Source organism: Urocitellus parryii, chromosome 4, assembly GCF_045843805.1.
Source record: "Urocitellus parryii isolate mUroPar1 chromosome 4, mUroPar1.hap1, whole genome shotgun sequence".
NCBI classification, from domain to species: domain Eukaryota; kingdom Metazoa; phylum Chordata; class Mammalia; order Rodentia; family Sciuridae; genus Urocitellus; species Urocitellus parryii.
Window position 1 is genome coordinate 7,317,982 of NC_135534.1, and position 14,081 is coordinate 7,332,062.

The window sequence follows — 14,081 nt, forward strand, 5'->3', positions numbered from 1 at the left end:
CCTGGGGGCCCACAGTGCTCCTGCGTGCGCCACAGGGGGCGCTGTTATGCCCCCTCCACTTTCCGAGGAGCCGGCCAGTGGATTCTAGGTCCCCAACACCTGCTTCCTGCCCCATTGTCTTGGACAGGAAGGAGCCGGGAAGGGAGCTGGAGCCACTTCAGGGGGCTGATTACGGCCTATCCGGGCAACCAACGGGGGGGGGGGGGGGAGACAGTGGAGTAAGACCTTTCTGCATCCCATCCCAGTGGATCCCCAGTAATGCGGGAAGTAAGCCACCTTAGTTCTGAAGCAGTCCCTCTAGAAGGGAATGATACCCCGTCTTAGCGTTCCCTCCCTCACCCCAACCCCGGCGAGTCCTAGACAGATGCTGCCCAGGCTTCAGGCTCCGCTTCCGTCCGAGTTTATTAGTCCCCACCCAACCCCCAGCAAGTCCCTCCGCTCCAGCCTCCAGTCCCCCTGCTACCCCGCCAGCGAGAGCGGGGGGCCTTCCTCAATGTCAGGGATTCTTAGTCCATGGCAGCGGCCCCTATTACACTGCCGAAGCGACCGTCGAGGTCCGGAGATCCACAGCAGTCCTGGCGCTCAGGAAGCAATTCTGGAGAGCGTCGGCGTAGAAGCAGCGCCCTCAGTCATCCGGGGAGCAGACGAGGGGCAACTGATCGGGGCTGCCCACGCTGCCGGTACTGGAACTCCCGTCGCCTAGGTCGCGGGGACCGCAAGGAGGCAGGGCTAGCTCTGGGGTCGGCCCGGCGCCGGAGCCCCCAGCGCCTCCGGGGCCGCCCCGGGGACCCCACTCTTCGCCCAGCGCCAGGCAGAGCTCCTTAAGCGCCAGGTTCTCCCGCAGCAGCTCCTCCTGTCGGCTCTCCAGCTCGGCTAGCTTCTGCCAACAGCCGCCCAGGTCCTCCCGTACCGCCCGGGATGCTTGGGTCCCGAAGAGCTGCCACTGGCGAGCGGCGCGGCGCCCGCGCTGGCGCTCCGAGTCCAGGAAGCAGCACAGATCGCGCAGCTCCCTGTTCTCGGCCTGCAGGCGCCTGTTGAGCTGCTTGAGCTCCCGAATCTCGCCCAGGTGACCCTGCAGCTGCCGATTCACCTCCTGCATGAGGCGACCGCGCTGCACCAGTGCCGCCAGGCGCGCCGCCTCCTCTCGCCGCAGTCGCCGCACCAGCTCCTCCTTGCCCAGTGCCGCCATCTCCTCGTCCGTCAGCTCCTCCAGGCCGCCTGCCTCGGCCTCCATGGCTGGTCAGGCCGCTGGGGCATCGCCCGCCCGCCGCCGCGGCCCAAGAGCCCGACGTTGGGACCGGCGCCGCTCGGGCTCGGGCTCTAGCTCCGGCTCCGGCTCCGCGGGCGGCCAGCAGTGCTAGAGGTAGCGTAGGCTGCAGCAACCACCCGGGGGTGGGCACGCGGCGGGACGCGCGCCGAGGCGGGGCTGCGTGACGGTACCAAAGGACAACCAATCCGGCAAGCCTCTTCGGAAACGGGCGGGGACTGAGCGCTGAGCGCCTCTTCCCGCCCATTCCGACTGGAGGGATCGCGACCCCTGGCGCCAGTCTTAACTCAATTTGGAGGGGCTTAGTCCTTCCAAGTTCCAGATCTCATCAATCCTGAGCCTAAGCCTCTCAGCTTCATCTGAGAACGAAGATTTGGGCCACCGCTTCTGACTCCTTCCTGCCCAATCCGCGACGGAAACCAGACGGATAGCTTTCCATTCTCTCCTATCTTCTGTGGAATTCTAGTCTTCGCTCTCTAAGCATTACTCCTAGCTCCTCCGGATCCTGAATTCAAATGTCCTGGCTTCATTATCAGTCTACCCTTCCTCCCAGGGAATTGGACATCCAAGGGATTCGTTTATTCAATAAACCTTTATTGTGTGTGAAGCTCAAGCAGAAGTAAATTTGACCAAGATCCTGATCTTGACCTCAAAGAGTCCAAAATCTGGTGAAGAAAACATGCTGAAATTAACAAGAAGCAAAATGTTGGAGGAGGGCCGGGAGTGTAGCTCAGTGATAGAGCGCTTACCAAGCATGCTTAAGATCCTGTGTTCATTTCCAATACCAAAAAGAAGAAGAAACGCTGGCTGTGGTGGCACACGTCTGGAATCTAGCATTTAGGGGGCTGAGGCAGAAGAATTGTGAATTCAAAGCCAGCCTCAGCAACTTTGCTGAGGCCTTAAGCAATTTAGCAAGACCCTGTCTCAAAATAAAAATATAAAAAAGGGCTGGGATGTGGCTCAGTGGTTAAGCACCCCTGCGTTAAATCCCCAAAACCAAGAAGGAAAAATAAAAATAAAAATAAAAAGGAGTGGGCTGGGGATGTGGCTCAAGCGGTAGCGCGCTCGCCTGGCATGCGTGCGGCCCGGGTTCGATCCTCAGCACCACATACAAACGAAGATGTTGTGTCCGCCGTAAACTAAAAAAATAAATAAATAAACATTAAAAAACTCTCTCTCTCTCTCTCTTAAAAAAAAATACATAAAAAGGAGTCCTCAAGTATAGTCTAGAGGATTCCCAAAAGATTTCTCCAAAAAGGTGATATGCAATTTGACCCTGAAAGGTGAATAGGACTTTGCCAAGTAGAGAGAAAACTATGTGAGGGAGAGAGAATAGCAGAGTGAAAGACACTGATGCTCCAAAAAGCCTAGCTGCTTTGGGAACAATGAGAGTAGCCTGATGTTTTTTCAAAGACAGAGGTGTATAGAAAGTGGTGTGGAAGAGTAGGTGGAAGCCAGATTTTTTTTTCTTGTTTTCTTTTTGCAATACTGGGGATTGAACCCAGGGGCACTTTATCTATGAACTACATCCCCAACCTCTTTTAATTTTTTTTCTTTTCTTTTTGAGACGAGGTCTAAACTTTCCCAGGCAGGCCTCCAACTTGCATTCCCCTGCCTCATCCTGAATCCCTGGGATTACAGGCATTCACTACCACATTCAGTTAAAATCCTTAAGAAATTCCAATACTAGACTGGAGAGTTTCCAAAGGCCCACAAGGATTTAAAACAGGGGAGTAAATTTTAAATTATGCACTTAAAAAAGATTGTTCAGCGACTTTGTGTGGGATGGACCCTGTGAGGAGAGAAGGGAGGCAGGGATAGGCAGGGAGATTAGTAACATTGTGTCAGTGAACAAGGAGAGCTAGGCAGACTGGGCTGGGACTGTGTCGGTGGGAGTGGAGGGGGTGAAACAGATACTAAAGATACTCAGGAGGCAAATGCAAAGAGAGGAATCTGGGCGAAAGTCCAGGTTTCTAGTGTGAGAATTGGGTGGATATTGGGGCTGTCACTGAGATAGGGAAGAGATCTGGGAAGAGCAAAACGTCTGTCTAGAATGTGTTGAGCTTTTGAGGGGCGTATGGGAAGACAATACGGAGAGACTTAGTAGACAGGCAACCCTGTGGATGCTGGCTCAAGGCATTCTGATTAGTCCAATAAGATGGTGTGAGAATGAGGATTGTGGTTAAAACCATGGTGGGAGCAGATGCCCTGTGTCCAGGGAAGGTGCTCAATTGCAGGATGATGAGAGGGATCCCCAGAAAGAGCTCTTGGAAGTAGGACCCCACACCCATTTTGCAGAGGAGAGACTTAGGGTAGAGAGAGCCCTGTGATGTTTAGGATGCAGATCAAAGTTGAGAGGCCCCAGGAGGGCAGAGATGGTGAAAGGAAGTGAGGGGAGAATTTGTGGGGCAGGAGAGATGAGCGGGAGGCACTTAGGATGCCCTGCTGAAAACAGTTCGGGTCAACAGAGTAGGGAGAGCGAGAGATCTGGAATATATCCATCTCAGTGTAGGGAGCAGCTACTCTACAGACAGGCTTCCACCTCTTTCCTAGCTGTCCCCGCCCCACCCCCTCCGTTCCGGAAGTGGTCCTTCACTGGCTCCGGGTGCTCGGAGCGTAATCTCTGCGCTCCCGGAAGTGGCCCGGCAACCGCGCGCCGGGCCCGGGCAGTGCCAGCTCCTGCTCGGGGCGCCCCGGGCCCGGGCGTCGCCATGACCAGCGAACTGGACATCTTCGTGGGGAACACGACCCTTATCGACGAGGACGTGTATCGCCTCTGGTTGGATGGTTACTCAGGTTGTGGGGGTCCTTCTGTGGGAACCAGTGGGGCTGAGCAGTTGTTTTGAATGGAACAGGGGGCGGGGCCAGGACTCAGACATCCTTTAGGGAAGTGGTCACCTGGCTTGGAATGAGGCTTGTAGAAGGGTTAGTGCTGGCGTTCCTGAAGGGACTCAGGGGTCAGGGGGGCTGGGTCTTGATGATGGCACCCACTCCCCAGTGAGCGACGCTGTGGCTCTGAGAGTGCGTTCGGGAATCTTGGAGCAGACAGGGGCCACGGCGGCGGTGCTGCAGAGCGACACTATGGACCATTACCGCACCTTCCACATGCTTGAGCGCCTGCTGCACGCGCCACCCAAGCTACTGCACCAACTCATCTTCCAGATTCCGCCCTCCCGGCAGGCGTTGCTCATTGAGAGGTGCTCACCTGGTGGATGGTGGGGACGTCAACCAGTCTGACCCTATACCTGTTTTGCAGGCTGAAACCGAGGTCTGGGAGGGACGGGACTTACTTAAGAACTAAGAAAGTTGAAAGATGAGGCCAGCCCCAGGCCCTGCCAGGACCCCTTTTCCCCTCCTTTATGAAGAGTTAGTGGTGTCTTCTTGCTTCCACAAGATACTATGCCTTTGATGAGGCCTTTGTTCGAGAGGTCTTGGGCAAGAAGCTCTCCAAGGGCACCAAGAAAGACCTGGACGACATCAGTACCAAAACAGGCATCACTCTCAAGAGCTGTCGGAGACAGGTAGGCACTGCACCCAAAGTCCATTTTCAGTCCTCTCCTTTATTCCATCCCTAGGCTACTGTCCCACCTCCAGCCTCTGATTGTGGCAGCAGCTTCATGCCTAGTCTCTTCCCCCAATCTTTTTGTTCTTTCTAAGTCATCCCCTCCCTATGGCCAGGATGACCTTTCATAGGTACACATCTGACCTTGGCTCTCCCCTGCTCATAAATTTTCATTACCTCTTGGGTAGAAACTGCACTTTTTGCCTTTAATCTTCAGCCTCTCCTGCTCCCTGCAGACCTCTCGAGGCTTTCATTTCTCAATTCCCAGGATTTCTTTTGTTCATGTTGCTTTTACCTGGAAGGTACTATTTTTGACCTTATCTGTCTTCCTGAAATTAAAGTCTTCCGCACAAGACTTTTTGTCAGTGCCAGGGAGAAGTAAGCTTTTTGAGCCTTTGATGCCCTTCTTCTGTGGCTTCCATGAGCTCCCCAAGTATGGCTTTGAATTCCTAGGACTTAGGAAAGTCTGTTCCTGTTTAAGTTCCTGAAGACTCAAGAGAACATGATGGTGCAAATTGGGGTTACATTTAGAGAGAGGAGTAAGGGTGGCGGGGGGCATCACTCATTGGTAGAGCACTGGCCTAGCATGCAGAAGGCCCTGGGTTCCATCCCCAGCACCACGAAAAAGAAAACAAAAGTGAGTAAATATTAATTATTCAAGGCAAGATGACAAAAGCTGGCAAACATTTGTTGAATTGATAATAGCTACTAATAACTAGTAGTTTGTGGAAGAACTGGCAAGTGCTAAATCAGCATCTGCCAACTGAATAGGCGGTTAGGAGAGAGAGGGATGTTCACTAAGCAGTTCATTGGGTGAGCACATTCTAACCAGTTTCTTTCCTCCCCTAAATGCCCTCTAGTTTGACAACTTTAAGCGAGTCTTCAAGGTGGTGGAGGAAATGCGGGGCTCCCTGGTGGATAACATCCAGCAACACTTCCTCCTCTCTGACCGATTGGCCAGGTGAGGGGCCGGCCATCTGTCCTTCTGCACACACCTTCCCTGGGCCCTAAGTCTGACCCTTGTTGCTCATCTCAACTTCTTCCACCTCCTAGCTTTACTAGGGGGATGGCTATCCCACTTCTGGTCTGTACTTTGGATCAGACTGACCTGGATTCAAATTCTGTCCTGCCATTTTGCATCTGGTCTGATATGAGGTGACACATGAAGGTACTTAGGAAGTGCTCAGTAATGGTAGCTGGTACCCTTGTATTCTTCCACATTATTCCTTAATAAACCTGGGCTGAATGCTTCTCTGTGCACAGATGAAGAGTCCCATAGAGAAGTGACATGAGACATTTCACACAATGAGTTAGGACAGAAAGAGGCCAGAATTTGGATGCCCAGCTGAGGTTGCCTGTGGGAGCTTGTTGCTAAGAAGGAATTTTTTTTTATTCCACACTAAACATTTATCTAGTAAGCTTAATATTCAGGACATTATTGTAGGCACTGTGAAAAGGAATTTCAAGCACTGAGAGGACCTGCCTCCTCCTCCCTGCAGGGACTATGCAGCCATCGTCTTCTTTGCCAACAACCGCTTTGAGACAGGGAAGAAAAAGCTACAGTATCTGAGTTTCGGCGACTTTGCTTTCTGTGCTGAGCTCATGATCCAGAACTGGACTCTTGGAGCCGTTGGTGAGGCCCCCACTGACCCAGGTGCCTGGATACTCTCCCTACCCTCCTAGGGCCTGGTTCCCACCTGCAGTTCCTCCTGTAGGCCCAGTTTCCAGCATCCTTTTGTCTTCAGGTCCCCACCCAGGCTACCTCTGCTCATAGTCTGCTTTCCCCCACACACCTTATCTGCAGAGCAAGAGCCCACTGCTTCTACAAAGTGGCACCTGTCACTCCACCTTGAGACCTCATTTTCTCTTTTGTTCCATGGGTTGCAATGAGGTAGTGGGTGAGGAATGCTCAGCATCTTATGGGATGGGTTTATTACCTACCCCAACTCCCTTCATGGGCCTCACACAGACTCCCAGGTGGACGATATGGATGTGGACTTAGATAAGGAGTTTCTCCAGGACTTGAAGGAACTCAAGGTGCTAGTGGCTGACAAGGACCTTCTGGACTTGCACAAGAGGTGACCTTGGGAGTCCATGGGCAGGGCCTGAAGTGGGGGCTGAGATGGCTCTAGGCATAACCCTTTCTCCCTGTAGCCTGGTATGCACTGCCCTCCGGGGAAAGCTCGGCGTCTTTTCTGAGATGGAAGCCAACTTCAAGGTCTGTGGCCCTGTCCAGCCTCTCCCCTGGCATCTTCAGCCTACCCCTCCCGGCAATTGTGCTATTGCCTGAGGTTAACTGGCAGGTGGTGATGTTGCTCCCTCTGCCTGCCTGTGAGGAGGGACAGGCTTATAAACTGAAGGGACCTGGTTGATTGAGGGAGGTGGATAGATTTGAGGAGGGGCCTCTCCCCCTCACCCTATAGCCTCTGTGCCCAGCTCCTTCTGGGCAGAAAGCAGAACTCCCAGGGTCCCTGCCCCACAGAACCTGTCTCGGGGACTGGTGAATGTGGCTGCCAAGTTGACCCACAATAAGGATGTCAGAGACCTGTTTGTGGACCTCGTTGAGAAGGTGAGATGTGCTTCCTGCCACCCTAGGATCCCTGACCCAGCCTATCTCTGGATGGTACTGGTGATACTGTTCTTTTTAACCCACAGTTTGTGGAACCCTGCCGCTCTGACCACTGGCCACTAAATGACGTGCGGCTCTTCCTGAATCAGTATTCAGCATCTGTTCACTCCCTGGATGGCTTCCGGTGAGAGACCCCAGACCTTGTGTCTAGCTTAGCCTTGATCCAGCTGGCCACCTGCCAGGGTTCACCCTCCTGCAGACTCAGGGTTCCCTATCTTGCTGCCTTAGGGATTCCTCTTAGAATCTGTATGACCTTAAGCAAGTTATTTAACCTCTCCATGCCTCAGTTTCCTCACATAAACTGAGGATAATAATTAGAAGAATCACAAGAATTTATGAGGACTTGTTGGGTATGGTGGTGCACACCTTAATCCCAGCTACTTGAGAAGCTGAGGCAGAAGGATCACAAGTTCAAGGCCAACCTGGGCAACTCAGCAAGACTCTATCTCAAAATAAAAAATTTTAAAAGGGGCCAAGGTTGTAACTCAGTAATGAACAAGCCTGGGCTCAATCCCCAACCCCCTCCCACCCCCCCCCCAAAAATATATATGTATATATGAAGACTTGTTGCTGCTTTCGTTACAGGCACCCAACCCTCTGGGATCGGTACATGGGCACCCTCCGTGGCTGCCTCCTGCGCCTCTATCATGACTGAGGCTCCTCTTCTATCCTGAGCACACTGAAAATAAAGTTGCCATAAGTTTGAAGACTGATCTTCACTCTAGGGAGAGGAGCATTTGGGGACATGTGCCATGTATACCTGTGTATACCTGAGTGTCATTGGTGTATGCCAGCCCCTCTGGGACTGGGGCAGGTCAGGGGTACTGTCTGTTATCTCCCCCACATGCCATCTCCATGCCCCAGCTAAGTATACCGAGGAGCCAAGAGTTTTGTCTTGGTTTATTCAAGTTGTATAGAAGATTGGGAGGATAGGCAAAAACCTCAGGCAGGGCCTATGTAGAGGCAGCTGCATGCAGGAGGGGCCAGCAGGCTGCTGACACGTTCAGGGAGGGCAGGAGACTGGCTGCTTTTTAGCTGGTTTTCCCACACGGGCTGTGAGTGGGTATTTGGTGATGCCACAGGTATTGCTTCCTCGGTGCAGTCGGAAGTAGCCCTAGGAAGTTAGGGGACATCAAGGCCAGAAGGTGGGAGAGGGCCTGTTCTACCTTGACCCCTCTTGCAATGGATCCTACTCACCTTCTCACCCCAGTTGTCCCCCCAGGAGTTCTTCAGAATCCAGTAAGGGGTGGAGGGGCGAGGACGGCAACAAGATGCAGAAGAGGCTGATTGTATCCCCTCTTCCACCTTGCTCTTGCCGAAACCCAGCAGCAGGACAGAATGATTCACAACTCGGGGGTCACAGGTGGTGGGTGTGGCCTTGAACACACCATTCCGGTAGTGCTACAGGGGCAGAAGTGTTAAGTCTGAGCCCACCCATCCCATATGCCCCACCTCCCACGTCCTACCCTACCCACCTGCAGTGGCTTCATGTTGATGGTCACTGTGATGGGGCCTTGGGTAGCCAGGTACCAGGCAATTGCTGGAAATGGAGGGTGCAATCAGGTCCTGCCTGCCCTGGGGTTGCTACTCTTGTCATAGGGGTGTCCCTTTCTCCCCCTACCCCCCACCTCTGTCTGTGGCCAGTCTGGGTGCCTCCATCCTAGTTTCTGTCCCTCAGCCCCTCCATCCCCTGCCCGTGTCCACCCTGGCCGCACTCTGCTCATTTTCCTGCAGCATGATGAAATCCTGGATCCAGGCCACCTTCTTAAACTTCTTGGCCAGGCACATGTGGGCCCGGGTGTGCCCCTGGAATGGGTAGTCCTTTTCACTGGCCAATCCACCTGAAGACAAGCAAGATAAGGAAGGAGCCTCTGCTCCTGAATCTCCCCCAGCCCTGTGCATGGCTAGCGATGGGGATACTCACTGTTGTTGAGGACAGTTATGTATGCATCCCAGACGAAGCCACCCTTGCAGCCGTCCCCACAGCGGCCACAGTCAAGCAGTTCTGGGGCAGAAAGGGTCAGTGTGGGTGACCAGGCCCCTATCTCTCTTTTCCCTGTCATACACCCCTCTCCCAGCCATACCCTGCACAGAAACTTCCACGGACTGTCCGTATGTGATGCCCCACAGGGCCTCGATGTTGCCTGCAGCAGCCATGGCCCAGCAGCAATTGCAGTTCCCCTGGGAGGTTAGAGGGTAGAGCACCGTGGGTGTTCAGGCCTATCCTCCCTTCTCCCACCCTTGGGCTGCATACGGATAGACCTATCCAGGTGAGGGCAGATACCTGGTTCTTTTTTTTAAATTATTTTTTAGATGTAGTTGGACACAATACCTTTATTTATTTATTTATTTGTGGTGCTGAGGATTGAACCCAGGGTCTCGCACGTGCTGGGCGAGTGCTCTACCACTGAGCCACAACCCCGGCCCCAGATACCTGGTTCTTGATAGATGAGATGATGCCATCTGCGTTCCGCCAGTCACAGGTGGAGGGCAGAGGCTTCCCTGCCTCTTCATGCCCTGCCTTTCTTCCCATGCTAGGGCTCCCATCTGCTTTCCAGTGTCCATAGATCTTTCCAAACTCCTCCTCTGGGGGACAGACAGGGCCACAGAGGTCAGTTTTGACCCCATTTTCTCCATATTCTGCCCCTTCCATCCTAGCCATCCACATCCTTGGCCATTTGGGTCCCTCAGAGGTGGCAAGATAAGGGTACTGGCCACATCCGCCACCTTCCTGCCAGGCCACATCCGCCACCTCCTCTTCACACGAAGCTCTTTGCTGGTACCTTATGCTTCACCTGCTGCCTCTAGCCCTTGAGCTGGGCTGGGACAGGTTGGCTGAGTTCCTGCCCTTGCAGTCTGAGATTTGGGACAGGCACCCTCTGGTCTTCAAAGTAGAAAGTCTGTTCTGTTCGTCTGCTCTACCAGTATATCCTACAGGAGTTCCAGCTTTCCCACCCGCCACTTGTTGCCCAGGAGGGTCCAGGTACCTGTGAGGTCGCTGAATGGTGTCACCCCAAACTCAGCTGTGCCCAAGTCCTCCTCCTGTAGTTGCTGAGCCTTGGCCAGGTTCTGGGCAAAGATGTCCAGGCGGCGAGCATACTCTACACCAAAAGAGAGTTATCTCAGGCTGACTCCCAAGCCCCCTCAGAGGCAGGAAGTGGGCACTGGCCGGGCATGTTCCTACCTAGGTGGGCACTGGCTCCTTTCCTGTAGCCCCTACAGGCTCTACGGTAGACAGTGGGCGAGGAAGTGGTTACCCAACCCACCTAGAGTTAGGACTTTCCCAGAGGCAGCAAGAGGAGCATCTTCCCACCCTGGGGAGGCTGAGTGAAGGGCAGAGTGACTCAGAAGGGAAAGTGAGTGGCTGGAGACCGGCTTCCTGCCAGGCCACATCCGCCACCTCCTCTTCACACCTCTGACCACAGATCAGGAGCTGGAACAGGGTAGGGTGGAAGAATGGGGTCCAGATAGCCCCCTATGGAAGAGGAGATCCAGGACAGAGCGGACAGGAGCTGGGTTGGCAGCTCATGGGGAGAGAGGGAGAGAGGGACCTTGGGGACAAAATGGGTATGTTTGGGTGCTTGTTCAATGAACTCATGACTAGATGGTAGTTCCTTTTCCACTGCCTGGAATGGCAGGGAAATCAACTGCAGGGCTAGGAGAGATGCCCAACAGCTGCCATCTTCCCTTCAGGAACATGGCAAAGGATGCTCCTTCCTGTACCTACATGTGCATTTGGAGAACCAAGTAGTATATCCCCAGCCCTGCTGAAGTGAGTAGCCTGGGCCAAGCTTATCTCCCACCATGAGCCTCAAGTTCTTCATCTATTTGGAGTGGGGGCTAGACTGGAGATTTATATGACCCAAGATACCTGCTGGGTTCAAGTAACTCCGATTGAACTGGATTTGGAACAACTTGAAGACCTCTTTCAGCTCCAGTGGCCAGGGACCTAGATTCTGGCAAGGAATCGAGATGAAAGAGAAAGCACAGGTGGAAAAGTCATTGCTGGGACCCCACCTTAGCTCCATCTCCTAGGACTGGGCTAAGGTGTCAGTGAATTATCCTTCTTGGTCTTCCTTTGTGAGCCTGGACACAGCAACCACCTTTCCAGTCTCTGTTACTCCCTCCGAGAAATAGGCATGGCAAGCCAAGTCCACCCTTCCTTCCTTCTTTCCTTCCTGTTCTTTTGATTAAATCAGTTGAGCTTTACCACTGAGCCACATCCCTGGTCCTTATTTATTTATTTTGAGACAGGGTCTCTTTAAATTGTTGAGGGTCTCATTAAGTTGCTGAGATTATAGGCTTGTGCCATCTTGCCTGGCGACAAGTCAGTTGTTTCTGAAGGGATGATCCTGGACCTGGTACTGGTAGTGGGGAGGGTACGGGGAGCAAGTTGGGAGCACTTACCTGGGCTCCATGGGAGCCTGTGATGTTTTGGGTTAGGCTTGCCAGTAACAGGGCCAAGATGGCGAAGAGGCAGGTAGTCAAAGCCATGGTGGTGCAGCCCCAAATGTGTGCATGGGCAGGAAGCTGTCCAGACCAAGCTGGAGTGGGTGGAGCTGGAGAAACCACTAAAGGAAGCTGGGCTTGAGGTAGGGGTAGACCCCTAGAGCACACAAGCTGCCTCGGGCATTCATGTTTTTGTCCCTCTATCTGCCTGGCTGTTCCCCACCCCAATCCTTTTTCTTTATTTAACAGTGCTCTAGGCCACTGTTCTGGGAAAATCTGGGGATACAGAGATGGATCAGAAAGAGACAAGGATAGATACTGAGTGGGCAGTGACAATAAAGGCACCGCTGCCATGATGGGAGACCCAGGGGATTATAGGCCTCAGACACATGGCAACCAGGTGAGGATAGAGGCTGGTCAGTACCCCCTGGGGAATCATTCTTGCTTCTCCTATGAGTTAGTCAATACAAGGGCTACCTCCTTCAAGAAGCCTTCCCTGCTCCCCTGTCCTGTGGTATAACCTTCTTCAGCCCCATGAGCCCCTGCTGCTCCTGTGCCCACTTGGCATCTGCCTCCCAATCATACCAGAGATGTCCAATTTACCTGTCTTCAATGTTCAGGACAGGCCTACAGAGAGTAGGCTCAATGTTTGTGTTTGTTTGTTTGTTTGGTACTGGGGATTGAACCTGGGGTGCTTAACCACTGAACATATCTCCAGCCCATATTTATATTAGAGACAGAGTCTTGCTGAGTTGCTTAATATATTAACATAGTTATGCAACCATCACTACTAATTTCAGAACAGTTTCATCATTCCAGAAGAAATTCTGGGGGCTAGGGTTATAGCTCAGTGGCAGAGCACTTGCCTAGCATGGGTGAGGCACTGGGTTCAATCCTTAGCACCACATAAAAATAAATAAAATAAAGGCATGCTCTCCATCTACAACTACAAAACATCTTTAAAAAAATTTTTTTTTTATAATTGTAGATGGACAGAAATGCCTTTATTTTACCTGTTCATCTTTATGTGGTCCTGAGGATTGAGCCCAGTGCCCCATGCATGTCAGGCAACCACTCTACCACTGAGCTACACCCCCAACCCCATATAAAAACATTTTTTTAAACAGTTTAAAAAATTCCATATCCATTAGCAGTCATTCCATGTTCCCCCCTTACCTGGAAAGGTAAACCATTAGTTTCTCTTTTCCTATTTTGAATATTTTATATAAATGGAATATGTGTTTTTTTGTGCCTGGCTCCTTCACTGGGTGTATTATTTTAAAGATTAATCCATACTATAATGTATTTCAGTATTTCCTTTTTAAAGATTTTTTTAATATGTAGATAGGCACAAAATCTTTATTTTGTTTATTTATTTTTATGTGGTTCTGAGGATCAAACCCAGTGCCTCATAACTGCGAGGCAAGTGCTCTACTTCTGAGCCACAACCCGAGTATTTTATTCCTTTTTATGATTGAATAATATTCCACTTGTGCGGAGGTACCACATTTTGTTTACTCATCAGTTGATGGACATTGGGTTGTTTCTACACTTTGGCTTTCATATACAGTGAAGAGTGTGTTTAGTTTTTTTTTTTTGTGTGTGTGTGTGTGTATACATGTCTTCAATTCTCCTGGGCATACATACACCTCCCATTCTCCATACCGTTGTCAACACTTTGTTATTGGCTGTCTTTTTTATTTTAATGAGCTATGTTTTAGGGTTGCTTTTCTTTTGTTTTTTGGTGGTACTGGGGATTGGAACCAGGGGCGTTCTACCACTGAGCCACATCCTCAGCCTTTTTATTTTTAATTTGGAGAGAGGGTTTCTCAAAGTTGCCGAGGCTGGTCTCAAACTTGCCATCTTCCTGCCTCAGCCTCCGAATCACTGGGATTACAGGCTGCACTATGAATGTGACTTTTAAATGCTCATCCCAGAGGCTGGGAAGAACGGTGGCAGGAGCGGGGAATTAACCCTCAGCCTTTCAGCCTGAAGCTCACAGGGCTTACCTCAGGACTCACCTGCTCGTTCCCTTCTCGGTACATCCCCTCCTGGCAGCCACACTGGATGCGATTGTGGGGATATACAGGGATGGGAAAGGGCAGGGAGGAGCGACTATTCCCGCTCGCAGCCTGGCCCCAGGGGGATCTCTGGACACGCGGCCCTTTCCCGTC

At 52.1% G+C, this 14,081-nt stretch overlaps 3 protein-coding genes across 5 annotated transcripts; 1 reads left to right on the forward strand and 2 right to left on the reverse strand.

Annotated features, from left to right (window-relative positions):
* Positions 1 to 236: 236 nt before the first annotated feature.
* On the reverse strand, positions 237 to 1,329 carry Ccdc85b (coiled-coil domain containing 85B). Of its 2 annotated transcripts, XM_077797431.1 has the most exons (2): positions 1,177 to 1,329; positions 740 to 1,021 (listed from the first exon to the last, which is right to left on the reverse strand). In XM_077797431.1, the coding sequence occupies exons 1-2, from the start codon at positions 1,232 to 1,234 to the stop codon at positions 822 to 824; spliced, it is 258 nt and encodes an 85-aa protein (XP_077653557.1). In that variant the 5' UTR covers positions 1,235 to 1,329; the 3' UTR covers positions 740 to 821. The 2 variants fall into 2 exon arrangements, with proteins under 2 accessions (XP_026252294.1, XP_077653557.1); XM_026396509.2 differs by having other exon boundaries at positions 237 to 1,329.
* Positions 1,330 to 3,894: 2,565 nt separating this feature from the next.
* Fibp (FGF1 intracellular binding protein) lies at positions 3,895 to 8,165 on the forward strand. Its single transcript, XM_026396488.2, has 10 exons — positions 3,895 to 4,063; positions 4,266 to 4,464; positions 4,662 to 4,788; positions 5,690 to 5,790; positions 6,329 to 6,462; positions 6,799 to 6,907; positions 6,984 to 7,047; positions 7,312 to 7,398; positions 7,485 to 7,582; positions 8,044 to 8,165. The coding sequence occupies exons 1-10, from the start codon at positions 3,979 to 3,981 to the stop codon at positions 8,111 to 8,113; spliced, it is 1,074 nt and encodes a 357-aa protein (XP_026252273.1). The 5' UTR covers positions 3,895 to 3,978; the 3' UTR covers positions 8,114 to 8,165.
* Positions 8,166 to 8,434: 269 nt separating this feature from the next.
* On the reverse strand, positions 8,435 to 14,062 carry Ctsw (cathepsin W). Of its 2 annotated transcripts, none has more exons than XM_026396625.2 (10): positions 13,929 to 14,062; positions 11,330 to 11,414; positions 10,446 to 10,559; positions 9,893 to 10,044; positions 9,543 to 9,639; positions 9,383 to 9,463; positions 9,174 to 9,299; positions 8,934 to 8,998; positions 8,656 to 8,859; positions 8,435 to 8,572 (listed from the first exon to the last, which is right to left on the reverse strand). In XM_026396625.2, the coding sequence occupies exons 1-10, from the start codon at positions 13,950 to 13,952 to the stop codon at positions 8,462 to 8,464; spliced, it is 1,059 nt and encodes a 352-aa protein (XP_026252410.2). In that variant the 5' UTR covers positions 13,953 to 14,062; the 3' UTR covers positions 8,435 to 8,461. The 2 variants fall into 2 exon arrangements, with proteins under 2 accessions (XP_026252410.2, XP_026252408.1); XM_026396623.1 differs by lacking the exon at positions 13,929 to 14,062 and adding an exon at positions 11,866 to 11,952.
* Positions 14,063 to 14,081: the final 19 nt, after the last annotated feature.